This window comes from Syzygium oleosum, unplaced genomic scaffold (genome assembly GCF_021117445.2).
Source record: "Syzygium oleosum isolate NSW1041296 unplaced genomic scaffold, Sole_v2.1 Sole_v2.14, whole genome shotgun sequence".
In the NCBI taxonomy this organism is placed as follows: Eukaryota; Viridiplantae; Streptophyta; class Magnoliopsida; order Myrtales; family Myrtaceae; genus Syzygium; species Syzygium oleosum.
This window is the reverse complement of record NW_026607498.1, coordinates 9,892,093-9,908,117: the sequence shown is the minus strand read 5'-3', so window position 1 is coordinate 9,908,117 and position 16,025 is coordinate 9,892,093. Positions and strand designations below refer to the sequence as shown.

The 16,025-nt window shown below is 44.1% G+C and overlaps 2 protein-coding genes across 2 annotated transcripts; one reads left to right on the top strand and one right to left on the bottom strand.

Annotated features, from left to right (window-relative positions):
• Nucleotides 1-405: 405 nt before the first annotated feature.
• On the top strand, nt 406-5,465 carry LOC115690311 (protein IQ-DOMAIN 22). The gene is made up of 4 exons (XM_056317709.1): nt 406-1,022; nt 3,749-3,949; nt 4,141-4,218; nt 4,433-5,465. The coding sequence occupies exons 1-4, from the start codon at nt 555-557 to the stop codon at nt 5,183-5,185; spliced, it is 1,500 nt and encodes a 499-aa protein (XP_056173684.1). The 5' UTR covers nt 406-554; the 3' UTR covers nt 5,186-5,465.
• Nucleotides 5,466-5,630: 165 nt separating this feature from the next.
• Nucleotides 5,631-9,489, bottom strand: LOC115690310 (RHOMBOID-like protein 2). Its single transcript, XM_030616632.2, has 5 exons — nt 8,874-9,489; nt 7,212-7,375; nt 6,882-7,045; nt 6,190-6,440; nt 5,631-5,931 (listed from the first exon to the last, which is right to left on the bottom strand). Exons 1-5 carry the CDS (start codon nt 9,185-9,187, stop codon nt 5,820-5,822), a joined length of 1,005 nt encoding a protein of 334 aa, XP_030472492.2. The 5' UTR covers nt 9,188-9,489; the 3' UTR covers nt 5,631-5,819.
• Nucleotides 9,490-16,025: the final 6,536 nt, after the last annotated feature.

The window sequence follows — 16,025 nt, the reverse complement described above, 5'->3', positions numbered from 1 at the left end:
ACTGAATTTAACACGTACCAAAAGTTCATAGATCACATTGAACAAATAAAAAATTTCAGAGACCGTTGTTATTAGTTCATGGATTAAATTGAACACGTAGTAAAAGTTCAGGAATCACGTCGAGCGAATTAAAAGTTTAGAGATCGCAATGCACATTGAACTTAATTTTACGGATCTCATTGAACAGATAAAAAATTCGGGAATCGGACTGAGCATCCGGCCAAAGTTTAGAGACCGTTCATGTCAAAATTTTTTTTTTTCCGTGCGAAATTTGGGCGGTGGCGGGCGAGTCGCTTCCACGCGCGATCACACATTCACAACCCCCCCCACCCCCGCGGGGTCCACCATTTCTTCCCCTCGTCAACTATCTCCACCGTATAAAAGTCACACTCCCACTCTCTCACTCACTCTCTCTCTCTCTGCGCAAATGCAACTCCATCGCCATAGCCATAGCCATAGCCATAGCCAAAGCTCGAGTTTCCATCGCTTCCACTCGCGCCGCCACCGACACGCCGGCCCGAGCTCGCTCGGCTGAGCCGCCGCCATCCGCCGCCATGGGCAAGGCCTCCAAGTGGTTCCGCAGCCTCCTGGGCCTCAGGAAGACCGACTCGCCCCATCCTCCGCCGCCGGCGAAGCAGCCTCCGCCGCCGCCGCCTCCTCATGCTGCCCCCGGCCGGGAGAAGCGGCGTTGGAGCTTCGTCAAGTCGCACCGGGACAGGGACGGCGGCCACCGCCATCAGCGCTACGGCTCGTACTCCTCCTCCGCTTCCGCCTCGGCGGCCGCGGCGCGCTCGGAGGAGCTCGCCGCGGATCCGAACAAGCGCGCCATCGCCGTCGCGGCGGCCAGCGCGGCGGCCGCGGAGGCGGCGGTCATGGCCGCGCGCGCCGCGGCGGAGGTGGTGCGGCTGACGAGCAGCGGGAGGTGCGCAGACGGCGGCTGCGCCGGCGGCGGCGGGAGTTGTGCGGCGGTCAGGGAGGAGGTCGCGGTGCTCAAGATCCAGTCGGCATTCCGAGGCTATCTGGTGAGTCCTCCGATCGTATTGACCCCGTTTATTTCTCATCCTGCACGAAGTTTTCAGTATCGATTTCGGTGAGGCGTTACGGGGATTAGCTTCGAGATGGAGCGAGCGAGCGAGCGAGCGAGCGGCCGGGCGACGCCACGTGTCCGCATTTGTCTTCTTCTTCCTCGCCCCGTCGTCGTGAAACTACTTGCAATTAGATTTCTTCACGAGCTCCTAGAGATTGATTCTAATAGCTGCTCCAGCCTCGGTGACTTCGCACTCCATGATTGTTTCTCGGCAGGAGCATCTTCTTCCATCTGTCAAATTGAAGATTCCTTCCGCTTTTTTCTGGTTTGATTCCCTCGCTGCTGCTGCTGCTGCTCTTCTTCTGCAGTTGCTAAAGCTAAATCCGACCCTCCGTGGTCCCTCCGTGGTCCCTCGTTTGCAGAATCAATCACAAGATGAAAAATCGAATTTCAGCGGAAGTTCATGGAGTCGAATGCATTCGGATTTTCAGCATAAGATAAACAGAATCTCCGACGAAGGAGGCGCGATCCTTCGTCTACCTACAGTTTAGGCGACTCGTGATCTTCCTTTTTCATCCTCTCTTTCCTGCGAGGGAACTATCCGTTATCAGGACGCTGTCGTTTTGTTTCGCTCTCTCTCGCCCGTCGGTTTCGTCCGAGTTGTTCTTTCCTGTCGTTTTACTGAGAAAAGCTCGCTATGCAACAGCGATGCCGAAACTCTTCGCTACCGTTTCCATTTCTTCGATTCCGAGATTCACCGAAATAGAATCTGATGTGCATATCCCATAAAGACGACGACGATGATGATGAAGAAGAAGAAGAAGCCGTGTGGGCCTTGTACAAAAAGAAATTCCCGTCACGTGCGACACGAGATGGCGTTTTCGCTATTTAATCGGGAGAGAAAGAGGATTCGGTGCTTCGCGTTCCCCCACTCTACTCTACTCTTTGTTTGTTTGCGGTTGCGTCGCCTGCCCTTCCTCCTCTTCTGGGGTTTATCTGTATCGTTTTCCTATAATGAGCACTTGTCTACTTCTGGTGGGTAGAGGCTCGTTGCCTGGCCTTTCCCGTTCGTTGGGTGAGAGATATGGGTTTCACTCTGTTCCGTGTGGTTGCCAACCGTACGTGGTCGATGGGTAATTGGTCTTTTGCTTTATGGAGGTCTCTGTTTTGCAATTTCGACCAGCTAATGGAATCGTATGAATCTCTGTGCTAAAATTACTTGTTAAAGTGATTGAATCTTGACGGTGAACGACTTTGGCAATTCAGAAACAGACTTGCAATTGCATGCACATCAACTTCTTTTCGTATCATTGACAAACGAGTAAGTGCGGACTACTAATTCAAATCGAAGTAGGTGGCTGGTCGGATAGACTTGGGAAGGTAGGTCAACTCTTGGTCTGGTTTCTTTGAACTTTTTTTTTTGCGGGATTATATTGAGTGGGTGGCCCTTGACCCCACAAGTTCTGGAGATGGGGCTCGGTGCTGATTTCCTTAAGTGGGTTTATGTGCTTTTTGGCGATGAAAGTTGGATTAGATGGTTACTTTTACGAGTTTTTGTTGTGGTAATCATGGTCACGGACTCGTGAACCAAGTCTCTTTTGCCTTTTGTAGGGCGGCTAGCGAAACGTCTTTGTCTTCTCGATGCAATGTCAGGCTTTTTCTTCTTCTTCTCACCCTTGTTTTTCTTTTTCAACTTCAAGTAGGTGGTGGGGTGCGGAGTGGGTGAAAACTCGTCTCTTTATGGCGCCTGTTCCCTTTCATTTTCGCATGTTGATGTGTGCACTTGCTTCCCCTTGGCGCCATTTTGGAAAGCCCATCTCGATTTAAAGTCAAGGAATGGTAAATGCAGTTCTCGTGCAGGATGGAAAAGTAGCTACCCTGTGACGTATTTACATGTTTATGTTAAGACTGTTGAATGTTTGCATTTTCTAGGTATCATGTCATGTACCGTTCTTTCAAATATTCAATTCACGTAACATGATTACACGAGAAAAAGTAGAATATTGGAAATTATATATTTACTTCACGAGTCAACAAAATCCATTTAGAAGTTTTCAATAATCGCAAAATCAATATGAATTTACCACTTGCGAATGATATTACCTGGCATAGCATGACCCGTGTCACGCTTCATACACTATTCTGCATGACCCACTTTTAGCCAGTGCCGGTGCCACGTCTATTGTCAATGGCTGTACTTTGGATACCGATTTGTGCTCAGATAATTGTACTTTAGGAAAGTTAAAACGCTAGCCTGGGCCGAACTGTGCTCACGTGCTCAAGGCTGATTTTTGCTCGGTGGTAGCGTTGCGTCGGCCTGGTGCCTCATTGAAACCCACTTGGTTCTCTCATCAAAAGCTTTCGTACATGTTATCGTCTAACGAGGTGCTCAGCTCATTTAATTAAGTCACTATGTTAGTCCCAAGCATGGCAAGTACTATCTCACTAAGTGAACCTTGCCGTACAGACCCCATCTTATCTACTTACTGCACATGAGTGCGGTTTCGAATAATCTGTGACGGTGCCTTTTCTTGTTATGGCGATGTGTTTTTTAAATTCAAGCGAGCTGGAGGAATTGCCTTTTTATTCCCATTTTGCTACCTTTACCTATAGCTGTGAAAACTCACAATTTTCTTTCTTAATCAAGATGGGTCCCTCTGTAATTTATAAAAGATTATTGTACATTGAATCTTTCTTCTCCTGCTTCTTTGGGTTGGGCAGGCAAGGCGAGCGCTGCGAGCATTAAAGGGACTGGTCAAGATTCAAGCACTGGTGAGAGGGCACATCGAGAGGAAGCGAACTGCTCAATTGGTGCGCAAAATGCAAGCCGTGTTGCGAGCCCAGGCTCGGGCACGTGCCGAGAGGGCCCAGGTGTCTGAATCTTCACAATCAAGCAGCAAGTCCTCTCACTTTCACCACCCTGTAATACCTCCACTTATCCCTTTTTCTTATACATTTGTTGCGTCTTCCTCTGGACCAGCGATTTTTTATTTGTTTGCATCGCTTGTATTGATGATCTTATGCTTAGCTTTTGGCAAGTTCTTTATGTACGAGAACAAGTGGACCTTCGAGAGCTACATTTTAAACTATTCATGACAACAACCTCATTACAGGGTCCCGCTACTCCTGAAAAATCAGAGTATGTGGTTCGAAGCAAGAGTTCAAGACAGGATCAGTCACCGGTTCTCCGGGTATGCCTCGGCCCTTAACTAAGTGTTGCGTGCTATACGTTTATTGTGTTCTTTATAAAAGTAAATGTATCGCTTAAAATCCCAGGAAAGCTCGAGGACTAGTTTGTCCTGAAGGAACGAACCTTTAATTTGCTTGAACCCCCCTTTGCTTTGAAACACTCTTAGTGCTTGTTTGTCTTTGACGCCTTTACTAATTTGATCCCAATAAATGCAGAGGAATGGTTCCAGAGCAAGTGGCAGGATTGTTGGATTTCAAGAAAGAGCACCCTTGGGCCGCAATTGGTCGGAGCGTCGGGTCGATGAGAGACTGGGGGATCAACGGGGACTTTCAGCGAACAGTGGGCATGCGGATGATGAGAAAAGTGATAAGATCCTAGAAATTGATCCAGGGAAACCCTCCTTCACACCCAAGCGCCGAAGTCTTGTACAGTCGTCTCGGCACGCGTTGCCTTCAGACCAAGCGAGTCATAGCTACACCACTTCAAAAGACTCGACGGCGCGCCAAACGGTTCCTAGCCCCTCTTCGTGTGAGGTGCAATCTCCAAGCCCGGTGGATTTCTCTCATGAGGTGGAGGAAGGCGCATTCTGCACTGCCGATAACAGCCCCCAATTCTATTCGGCGTCTTCTAGGGGCGGTAGTTCTAGGAGAAGCCCGTTCACTCCCACCAAGAGCGATGGCTCGAGAAGCTACTTAAGCGGCTACTCAGACCACCCCAACTACATGGCTTACACCGAATCTTCGAAGGCCAAGGTCAGGTCAATGAGCGCCCCTAAACAGCGGCCTCACTTCGAGAAATCTAGTTCTGCGAAGAGGCATTCTATACACGGTTTCGGCGAATCGAGGTCCATCTCACAGAAGGTCTTGTCCTTGCACTCGAGTTTCGCGAACAAAGCATATCCAGGGTCCGGTCGCTTGGACAGGCTTGGGATGCCAGTTAGAGGCGACGGGTACGGATATAGATATTAGAGGTGACGGGCACGGTCTTTTCGTTGCTGGCATGTATCAAACTATCTTAGAATTGAAGTAGTCACCATTAGGGTAGGTCTTCATATCTAACCGAAGCCTGTGTTATATCGGTTATCCGACAGGGTCATCATTGCTCTAGAGAGCTTCTAGTTTAGTTTGCACGGTTTTTTAATCTAACTTCCGCGACTCTGCTACATTTGTTCTACCAAGTATTAGGAATCCACAATTGTCAAGGAAGATATCACTTTTAATAGGAATTACGCAACTTTCTTTTACCGCACCCGAGTGCATTCCTTAAACAGTGCCCTCTTCATTTGCTTGTGGCATGACAACAGGCGCGAACAAACAAAACAAACCGTCGTGGAAATGCTGTTTTCTGCATGTTTCACACATTGCCTTATTGCAAATCCAAGTGGAGGCAATTCGTTCGAGAGAGAGAGAGAGAGACCTGGGTATACTGTATTTCTATAAATTGACGGGCAAAATAACGAAGAGGTGTCTGAAGCTACAGATTTACACAAGCGGTAAGGGATGTCACGCAATAAACAAATGAAAGAACTAGTTATGACATGCAAAGAAAATCAAATGTACCAATGAACACGAGCATATGAGATACAGAACTCTCGGACTTTTCTCAGTTATTACACTTCCATCTCGAAGTCGGGACGCAGCTGAGGTAGTGACACCAGCTGCAGTGGTCATTTGCATTCTCGCCTCTGAAAAGCATGATCAACCCCACCACAAATCTGCAGCGGTTAAGAGAAGAAGCTCAGGTCAATCTTTCACGGCATGCAACTCACCGAGAGTCCATAGGTACACTCATAAATCCATTAGCAAGCAAAGCATTCGAGACACACCGTTCCAGGCAATGTCAAGGGTCTAAGAGAGAAATTGATGACACTAGTAAGATAAGGTAAAATGTCCTATTCATGCAAATGATGCAAAGAGAAAAGATCTTGGTCCATCGATGCATGCGTTAATCTTGTCCAGGATAAAGAGCTTACCCAACTATCAACAAGACCAAGGCAATCAACCAGAGGGCATATTGGTAGCCCATGTGCTTCGATTTGACACGAGCATCGGCAGGACGATAGCGACGCTCCACCCAGCCAAACTGGGGCCGGACGAGCAAAACAAAACCAAGGAGGAATCCTGTCAAGAATCCTCCAATATGGGCAAAGTTGTCCACGTGAGGGAGAATCCCGACTGCTAGATTAATGGCTACGATGAATATCAATGTGAAAAGAGCTGCAGCCTGCATGAGATAAAGAAGGTTGCTTATGAAAAAAATTTGCCTACCGACGGTGTTCAATACATGTTGAACACACTATAAACACCATGGTCAAAGCATTTACTTTCCTTAGATTCGGTGAAACTTAAAAAGCTAGAGTAGTCATAGGCTAATGAGAGCTGCCCCAAAAATCTTCAATTCCAACCTCAAAAAAATTATTTGGCGTTAGGATTTTGCCATTCTCTAGTCATGTTATTGGAACGGCTAAGGAACAAATTTAAAGAATCAAAATCGAGATCTACGGGTGTGTCTCATTAGTAATTAATATGGCGCTTTAACCTACATTAGCAGGCATAAATCATGATGCATGAAGAAGTGAACATCCATTTTGTTCTTCTTTATTTCTTGTTAGGTTGAGGTATTTGGGTTGGGGGAATAAACAGTGACATGGAGAGAGCATCAGACCTTATTGGTATAGATGGTCCAGTTAGTTAGAAGCTCTGACAACATCGCTCCCAAAAGCCCAAAGACAGCGCCAGAAGCACCGACAGAGATATTGTTCTGAATAAAAAGGGAGGACAGAATGCTACCACCAAATCCTGATATTAGATAGATTGCTCCAACTCTCCCTGCAGGGGTAACCACAGGAGAGCAATGTCAATTAGAGTCCACGGTGGTGAAACTCATCTAGTAGAAGACTTCCTTAATCAACAGGCAATGGAATGAAACACCATACAGAATATTGCTATAGAGCAGCTTTGAGACCTTATTATGTGATATGGGCAGTTGACATACCGAAGCCAAATTGCTGTTCAAGGCGAATTCCAATGAAGACCAAGCTCAACATGTTTGCAAGCAGATGAATGACACCGGCATGCAACCACATACATGTGGCAAGTCTCCAACCTTGGTTTCCATGTACAACATTGTACCACACCAAACCTCCCATCTTCTGCAATCTATAATAAACCAAGATGAAGTTCATCAGCGATCCCATATCGCCATAAAGATTCTCCAGTAAATTATAAAGATGTCTACATCCGTTAGCTTAGTTAGTGATGGAAAGTAATGCTGCTAAGTTTCTGTTAAAGATGTCACTCAATTACTTCTAGCCATTTAAACTAAAGTCGTAAAATACTGTGGGACTCCTCGTCCTTCATCAGCTCAGTAAAGCCTAATTGAACGTATGAAAAGGTTTCAAGAAGCAACAGTGGTACTCCATCATCTGAGATTTTGTGAATGAAATTTCTCATATTTAATTGTGCACCGAGTCGAAGTTTTTTGACATAAAACAGGGTCAGACAGAAAATTGGATGTTAACCTGGAAAATTTTTCAGCCCAACGATACTCCTAAAAAGAAAAGAAACCAGTACATCTTAAATCCAGACAAAACTTCATATGAACATTTTGTTCATTGAAAAGGCCGAAGGAAAAGACCTTCAGAAAAAGTCAAGGGGCCAACTTTGTGAAACATCAGAACTTATAAAGAACAGAGAACATAAACATTATTTTATGCAAATAGAATTTACGATCAAACAAGAACCATGTCATATAAAAAGAAACAAGATTGTCCCGCCAATCGATTTGCTTTATTCCTGACAATTTAAGTCAATTGAAAACTACAAATTAGCTGTTAGAAAATGACGCTTCACAACATTACAAAACCTCCCAGCTCAAACACAAAGAATAGGACAAACATAAAGACAATACCTTGCATAAGGAATGCTTCAAGATTTGCCTTGACTAAACGCAACATGAGAAACTTTGGAGAACTCAAATCTAAAATTATAGACTATGCAAACAAAAAAAGCAGGAGGAATCAAAACGCCAATGCAGATCAACACGCAGCTGCATTCATCTCTTTTTCTTTGGCCAATATCTGCATTCATCTATTTATTTATTAACATATACAGACAATAGCGATATCCAATAGTATAATTTACCATGTTCACGAGATGGAACCACAAATTCTCCATGATTAAGACACGTCAACTCCTTCAAAAGGGGGAAGCCAGCAAATTTTCCATATGAGCAGCTTCAAGACAAACTCAAAAACCAAAAAATTTCCCCGAGCTGGAACTCAAATTCAACAAGACATAGTTTCGAGAACCATCTAGTTCAGCACAAGAAGACTTAGCCATACTTATGATCCCACAATAGCTAATCAAATTCGCTGAAACAAACCAAAACCAATAAACACAAAAAAAAAGGCATAATTGTCAATAGAATTCCTTGTTCTTAGTTCCATTAGACCAGCCTGTCGAATTTCACAGATCAAGTGGAACACACACTGGAGCACACATTTCTGCACCGGGACAGGCTGTTTATCAAGCAACAAGTCCAATGCTCGGGATTTTCTCAATTCCGAGCTGAACACGAGCTCCCCAACCGCCAGGAGTAGTCGCACAGCAACGAGAAATACAAAATCACACGAAGAAGCGCAAAAATCGAACTCACGTATTGGAAGAAGGGCCGAAGAGGGGATTCTCCTTGAGCGGCTGGAACGAGAGCCTCCCGAGGAACCTGGCGACGCAGCCGCCCTCGAACCCGGGGTTGTTCCGCGGGCAATCGTTCACGTACATCGCCACGATGAACACCGCCACGTTGGCGACGACGATCACCGGGACAAGCCACGACGTCCACTGGCTGTCGGAGTCGCCGCGGCGATTCGGGTAGTACGCCGTCTGGTTGTAGCCCGCGCTGGGAGGATAACCGCCGCCGCCCGCGGCGGGGCCCTTCCCGGGGCCTCGCTCGAGATCTCGGCCGGACATGGCTCGAATCGCAACCGAATCCGATCCAAATACCAAACCACCGGTTGCTGTGCCTCGGATACGGAGAGCTCCCCACGACTATATACGCTCAGCGATCTCGCCGCGCGAAGCAGGAGAAGGAGGAGTAGACGGAGGAGGAGACGGAGGAGGAGGAGGAATCGAGCGGCGAGGAGCGGCTTCGAAGGGGAAGGCAAGCGGAGGAACGATCGACGAGGCGGCGAGAGTGCGGCGGGAGGGAGGGAGGAAGATACGGCGGAGGAAGGAGGAGCTTCGGCGGAGGAGGATCTGCACCGCTTTTGTTTTGTATTTATGGTGGTTTAGCCGTTAAACTACGACGACGACGACGAAGATGAGGGCGAGGCGGCGAGCGGGGGAGGGCTTTTGCTATGGTCACCGGCGGGTGACGCGGGGAGTTTTTATAGGCTTTGGACCGCCGTACGGTGACGGACGGGGACGCGGGGTGGTGGGGGAGTTGGACGGAATTTTACCATAACGCCCTCCGCGGATTTAGCCGTGAAATGACAAGAACACGCGGATTCTTGTCTTTTTTTTTTGTCTATTTTTCGTTGGTGGGGTTGCGTTACATTTGGAGGGAGGGGGATTTAGTGGGGGCGGGGGATTCTCACGCGGTGTGTTTTGTATAATTTATTATATTCCCCCACCGAAATTTAGGTTTTGTTTTTTTGGCCGGACACCGAAATTTAGTTTATATAATTCCCCCCCCCCCCAATAATAGAGGTGCGAGCAAGATTTCACGTATAAATTAGGGAAAATATTGCCAAAAATCATAAATTATGCCTACCGTGATATCAATACTCCAAACGTTTTGATGCATTACCAAAACCACAAAACTTGTACCGGTGTCATACGAATACTACCTGAAATCCAAATCATGGTCCTTACAAATCGATCATCCCGTATAATATATTTTGATATCTGATATATTTATCTTTGAACGAGATTTCAACTTCAGTCACGATTTAATTAGATATCTTACTACTAGAATCTCTCTTTTTTCAAATCTAGTTCCTCCACCACCGCTAACCACAGTTATCTACCACAAAAAACATCCTAAAAGTTACCCACTGTATGACAAAAAAAAAAGAAAAAGAGAACGTTGCCCACGCTCAGTAACCAATTTTTTTTTTCCTATTACCAATATCCCAAACTTGTACCGGTACAGCGAAATTTTGGAGCATTGATATTATAGTGAACATAGTTTAAGAGGTTTAGTGACATGAAAAAAAAGTTTGAACTTTTGATGTCACGGTACGCACAATTTAAGAAGACGGCACAAAATGAAAGTTTGAGGTATCGATATCACGGTGAACATAATTTATGGTGTTTTGTGGCCTTAATCTTATAAATTAGGGAATGCTCGGATCCATCAACATGGTTTCTCATTAACTAGCAAGTCTCATCAAATATGCATAATCTCTCCTAGGGCAGTTCATTCAAATCTCCCATAGGCAATGAGGTGAAAAAGGCTAAAATTCAACAAATTAAAATCAATATTTTTTTACTACCTAACGGTTCTCTCCCTTCTTTACTTATTATTATTATTATTATTTTTCTTCTTCTTTTCTCTGCCTTCTCACTTTTGCTCCTTTAATGATGCCATCATGTACCAGCAACTTGGACCAGTGTGCCCATATGGACCACCTTATGAATACACTGCTTTATTAAGGTTTTACAAACTTTAAGACACATAATTACAGCACGCAATGCTGGTCATGATTTCATACGAAAAGTATGTCATTAGAACATTAGGGATGGTGCATGGAATGCTGAAGATCAATCATCTCAATTTGTATCAAGAGAAGTTCCATGACTCTTACCAAAAACATTGCTCCTTAAATAAACATATCTAGAGTTAATCCGATGTTTTAAAAAAAAAAAGAAAAAACCTTGTGCTGTTTTTGTGCGGAAATAATATCGCCATTTTTGTAAACACCTGTCATCGCCACCGGTAAATTAATTATCTAACAAAGGTTTCTAATACATTTTAGCATTTTTCTGAACCATTATGAGACCCCGATTGACGTAGTTTTCTCGAAATCAAATCGCGCCGGATTTACCGAGATAAGATCTACAAGAATATGGGTCGTACGCAACATGTGCAATGATACCTTACGAGCCTATCCACCTTAATTTTTTTTTTTTAAAAAAAGGAAGAAGGATTAGTTAGCACCTTTTGCTTGTTCCAATGTACTTTGGAAGCTGAGAATAAGGATATCCCCTCAACTACTTGAGTCGACAGTCCTTGTTCTCCCGTTGGAAAGGCGCGGGACAGCTAAGCATTAGCAAAGACCTGTTGTTCCCTTGGACACACAAATGGTTCTCACGCTAAACCAAGTCGAACATCTCTTTCTTAATCGCGCCTTAATCAGGAACCCAGTCAACTTTTGATTGCCTTGGCTTTTCACTAAAGTCATTGGGAAACAAGCCTCGATGATGAGTCGTCCGTTATCGTCGTCTCTACTCACTTGCTCCGTCCAAACATATGCGCGAACAAGATTCTCTTGATGATTTCTTCGGCATTTTTCTCGGTGTTGCCGAAACACGCCGTCTCTGTCCGCTCAACTGGCTGTCGCTTTCGTCGACCCACTTCGCACCAGTTAATTGGTTTGTTTTTCGCCTTAAAATTTAGATGGGTCAAATACTTCCAAAACCAAACCCGGTATTTTTCCGGAGCTCAGGACTCATGTGGGACTTCTATAGAATGTTTCGTCTGAACTTTGGGACGTTAAACACGGGATATTCTCTAAAGAGAGGAAAGAAAATTTTTTACTCCAAATGAGAGGCTGGATGTGCGGGCATCAACATGTTAAATAAGGGACGCAGTTCTATCAGCCCGCCATATGTATATTAAGCACCATTTAGAAGCTTAGACTTCTCCTGTTTTGGTGAGGTGCCCTCGATAACCAACATCAAGTATTCAAAGGCGACTCCCGGTATGTAGTACTGGTGTGGACTTAACCGAGATTCAATTAATCATTCCATAAGCACAGCATGGTACGGAAAAAATTGGGGAAAATAAGGACCAGAAAGTGCCTGCGGAAGTGGGGTGAAGGGTGAGGGGGGAACGGTCACCGGCGGGTGACGGTAGGGCGCAGGTGGGTGGGGACGTGGGTGGTGGGGGTTAGTTGCGGAAGAAGGAAGGAAGCGGGAGGTGCAGAGCTTTCGTGTGCGCGATTCCACGACAACGAACGCGAACCAACCACCTTTGCGTCTCCCATTTCCAACTTGCGTGTCCGAGTGTCGTTCCCACCGTCCCTCGATCGGGCCACACGGTTACAATGTGATTATTCAACCCGCCCCATGATAGATTATGCACATGATCCAATTTCCAACACGGGATCGGGTCGGGCGTGGGACGAGGAATTTGCATCACGGATAAATGGGTCATGAACGGGTTAATGAGTCAATTTGGATCGGACCATTCATGACCCGATCAACCCGTTTGACGGATCTTAGAATTCGTTGATCGCGTGATGTAACGAGTCAATTGCACAACACGCGCGATAATTCTCGTCGACGTAACCCCATCACGGGTAATTAGCGCGTGACATTGGGCGGGTGAGCTCGAGAGGGGCTACCGATGGCCGTCGCGCCTCTACCGCGTTAGATGGGTAAGGGCGTTTATTAATATAACGTGCATATGCATTATTTATTTATTTTTGTCTCGTCCTCCTCGAACTTATATCGTCTCCGTTAAATTTTTATGTCTTGCGTTCGTGGCTGTGCGGTATGGCTGGATTATGCCAAGTTACCTTTTCCTCTTATCATCAGGAGTCAACGTCGTGAGGAGGTGGCAGATTTGCCTTGTCCCGGCATGGTTGGTTGCAGCTGTTGCTTGGAAGTCAATCCATTCAATCTTCTGTCCCTCGCAAATCCACGCGCAAAAGAAGCCCGACTTGAATTTTACGAGCCCAATTTACATGCACCGAGATGAGAGGGCTTACGTGAAATTCGCATGATCCTATGGCGTACATGCATTTGTTTTGCCCGTGCGGCCGTGATCGATGCACGGCGCCATCTGGCAAAGTGTGAGCACCTCGGCTCCGGTCCATAGAAGTTACGGTCGGACGGTGACTTGTCACCGGAATAGCAGGTCCCAAGTCACCGTTTCTCGAAGCGTTTGACCGTGATAGCAGGTTTTAATTATTATCGCGGTCTCCCAACTCCATTGACTTCAGAGCCCCTTAATCCACCACCACCAGTTGTCATCCCACGCCTGATTGGATGCCACGTGGACTACACGTCTGCACTGTAGACTGCATAAAGTTCGACCACTTCATCGCTAACTTGGAGAGTTAGACCGCGCATGACAACGATTCTGTGCTCGGGAATAGATTCTGCTCAGAAATGATTCTTTTTGATTCTGTGCCCGAAATTGATTCTGAGCATTTTAAGGCGTTTGTTAACTACCCAAAATTCCATCCCTGAATAGAAAAAGAACAAATGCATTTGAGAACACCACAAAATTTCTTTTTATTAATAATATTTTTAAATATTTTAATATTTCTTTCTTTTTTCTTTTTTTTTTCTTTTTTTCTTTTCCTGCCTTTGCATCATGAAGCCTGCCTGTCAGCCATGATCGGTAAAATATTAATTTTTTATTAATAATATTTTTATTAGAAAGTATTTTTTCTTTTTTTTGGCCATGGCCTGGTCGCCGGCCATGACTGGTAAAATATTTTTTTTATTAATAATATTTTTTATTAAAAATATACATTTTTATTTTTTTGGGCCATGGCCGGTAAAATATTTTTTTATTAATAATATTTTTTATTAAAATATTTTTATTAAAAATATACATTTTTATTTTTTTTGGCCATGGCATGGTCGTTGGCCATGGCCGGTAAAATATTTATTATTATTAATAATATTTTTTATTAAAATATTTTTATTAAAAATATATATTTTTTCTTTTTTTGCCATGGCCTGGTCACCGGCCATGGCAGGTAAAATATTTTTTTCTTTTTTTTGGCCATGGCCTGGTCGCCGGCCATGGCCGGTAAAATATTTTTTATTTTAATAATACTTTTTATTAAAATATTTTATTCTCGTCAGATCCGGCGAGGGCGATCCTCGGGCAGGACATTAAAAGCTACATTAAAAACCAAGAAAAGGAAGAAGAAAAAAAAAATTGATTCTCAAAATTGTTCCCAGAATCAAGAAGCTACTTTTTTTTATTCTTGAAAACTGATTCTGGGAACAATTTTTGACAAAATTGTGCCCAGAATCAAAAAATTAAGCAAACGCATTTCTGTTCCCAAACTGATTCTGGAAACAAAAGAACAAAATCAAATATTTTTTGGCAAGTTGTCATGCACAGCCTTATTTAGGCCCGGGATAAATATTTTTCTCATTTTTCGATCTTCGATTCGTTTAGGAAAATGAGTCAATAGAAAATATTTTTCTGATCAATGGAAAATTTATGATTAAATTTATGAAAATTATTTCCTCTTTGAAAAATTCGAAAAACATTTTTCAAAATATGACTAGGTATTGACGCTTGGACCCGAAACTCTATGTTTGAATACGAGAACCCAACGCTAGTTCTCAAGTCTCCAATGCCTGGGCCGGGTGATTTAAGGTCGAGCTCGGGTACATCGAGGCCGAAACTAGGTCTCTGATGCTCGGGCACGAGTCCATTGAGACCGAACGTGGGTTCATTGAGGCCGGGCTCGGGACCCCGGTGCCCAGGCTCGGGATGTCCATGCCCGGGTACCATCGAGGTCGAGTCAGAACCCCTAGTGCCCGTGCCCTATGCCCGGCACTTGAACCCGCGTCCATAAAGGCCGGGCTTGGGTTCCCAACGCTCGAGCTCTAGTCCCCAGCACTTAGGCCTGGGTCCACAAAGATCGTGCACGAGTCCTCGGTGCTCGGGTCCTTGATTAATGAAGCATTTGTTCTTATACAAATATTTTTAAAAAAATCGAATTTTAATTATTTTTTCTTTTCTTTCTTTTCTTTTTTCATCTTCCTCAGCCACGGCGACCGGCCGAGGAAACGGACGTTGCTAATCCTCGAGTAATCTCGTATACATAATGATTTTTTCTTTAATTTCATCTAATGAAACTTTGAGCTCTTTGCGCAACCCTTTAGGCGATCGCCATGAGGAGACAGACGTTGCTACTTGTAATTCCAAAACTCGATAGCAATTGTTAGAATATTTAAACATTAAACTACACTTTATGTAATTTAAAGTGATAAAATAACAATAAAACATCTCACATACACAACTCCAAACATTACTTCATGTCAAAGTTTTTCCGGTCAATAGTTCAATTTCATGTTGATTATCTTCATTCCATCTTTCGTGACAATTCATGATATACTTCATAGATTCTCAGATAAATACTCAACTAAAACAACTGGGTTAAGGTAAAGTCAACTGAGTTTAGGAACTTTATCCTCAAATAAATGAGATTCTTGGATAAATTCTTGATTGGTTATAAAAAAAAAACGTCTTTCCTTTTTTAGCAAGAATCCTGGCATGACCAAGTATATTATATGAATTTCTTTGACTATTTGAAAATCGGGTCAAGAAGGATAAACAAAAAACGCAAAAAAAAAAAGAGCTAGTCAAGATATTGATTAATGGGTTAATGGCTGGCCAACTAGATATAACTATCTTTTCGAATGTTTTCTTCTTATACACACAAAAATTAATAGGAGATTCGCCCGGGCAAAGTAGGAGTGATATGACTATAAACATGCAAATCTTTATATATCTATTTAAATCATATTCATAAATCCCAATTGCCTTTCTATTTTCTCACTTTTCATCTTTTAACTTCTGGATAATACGTGATAATTGTAGGAATAA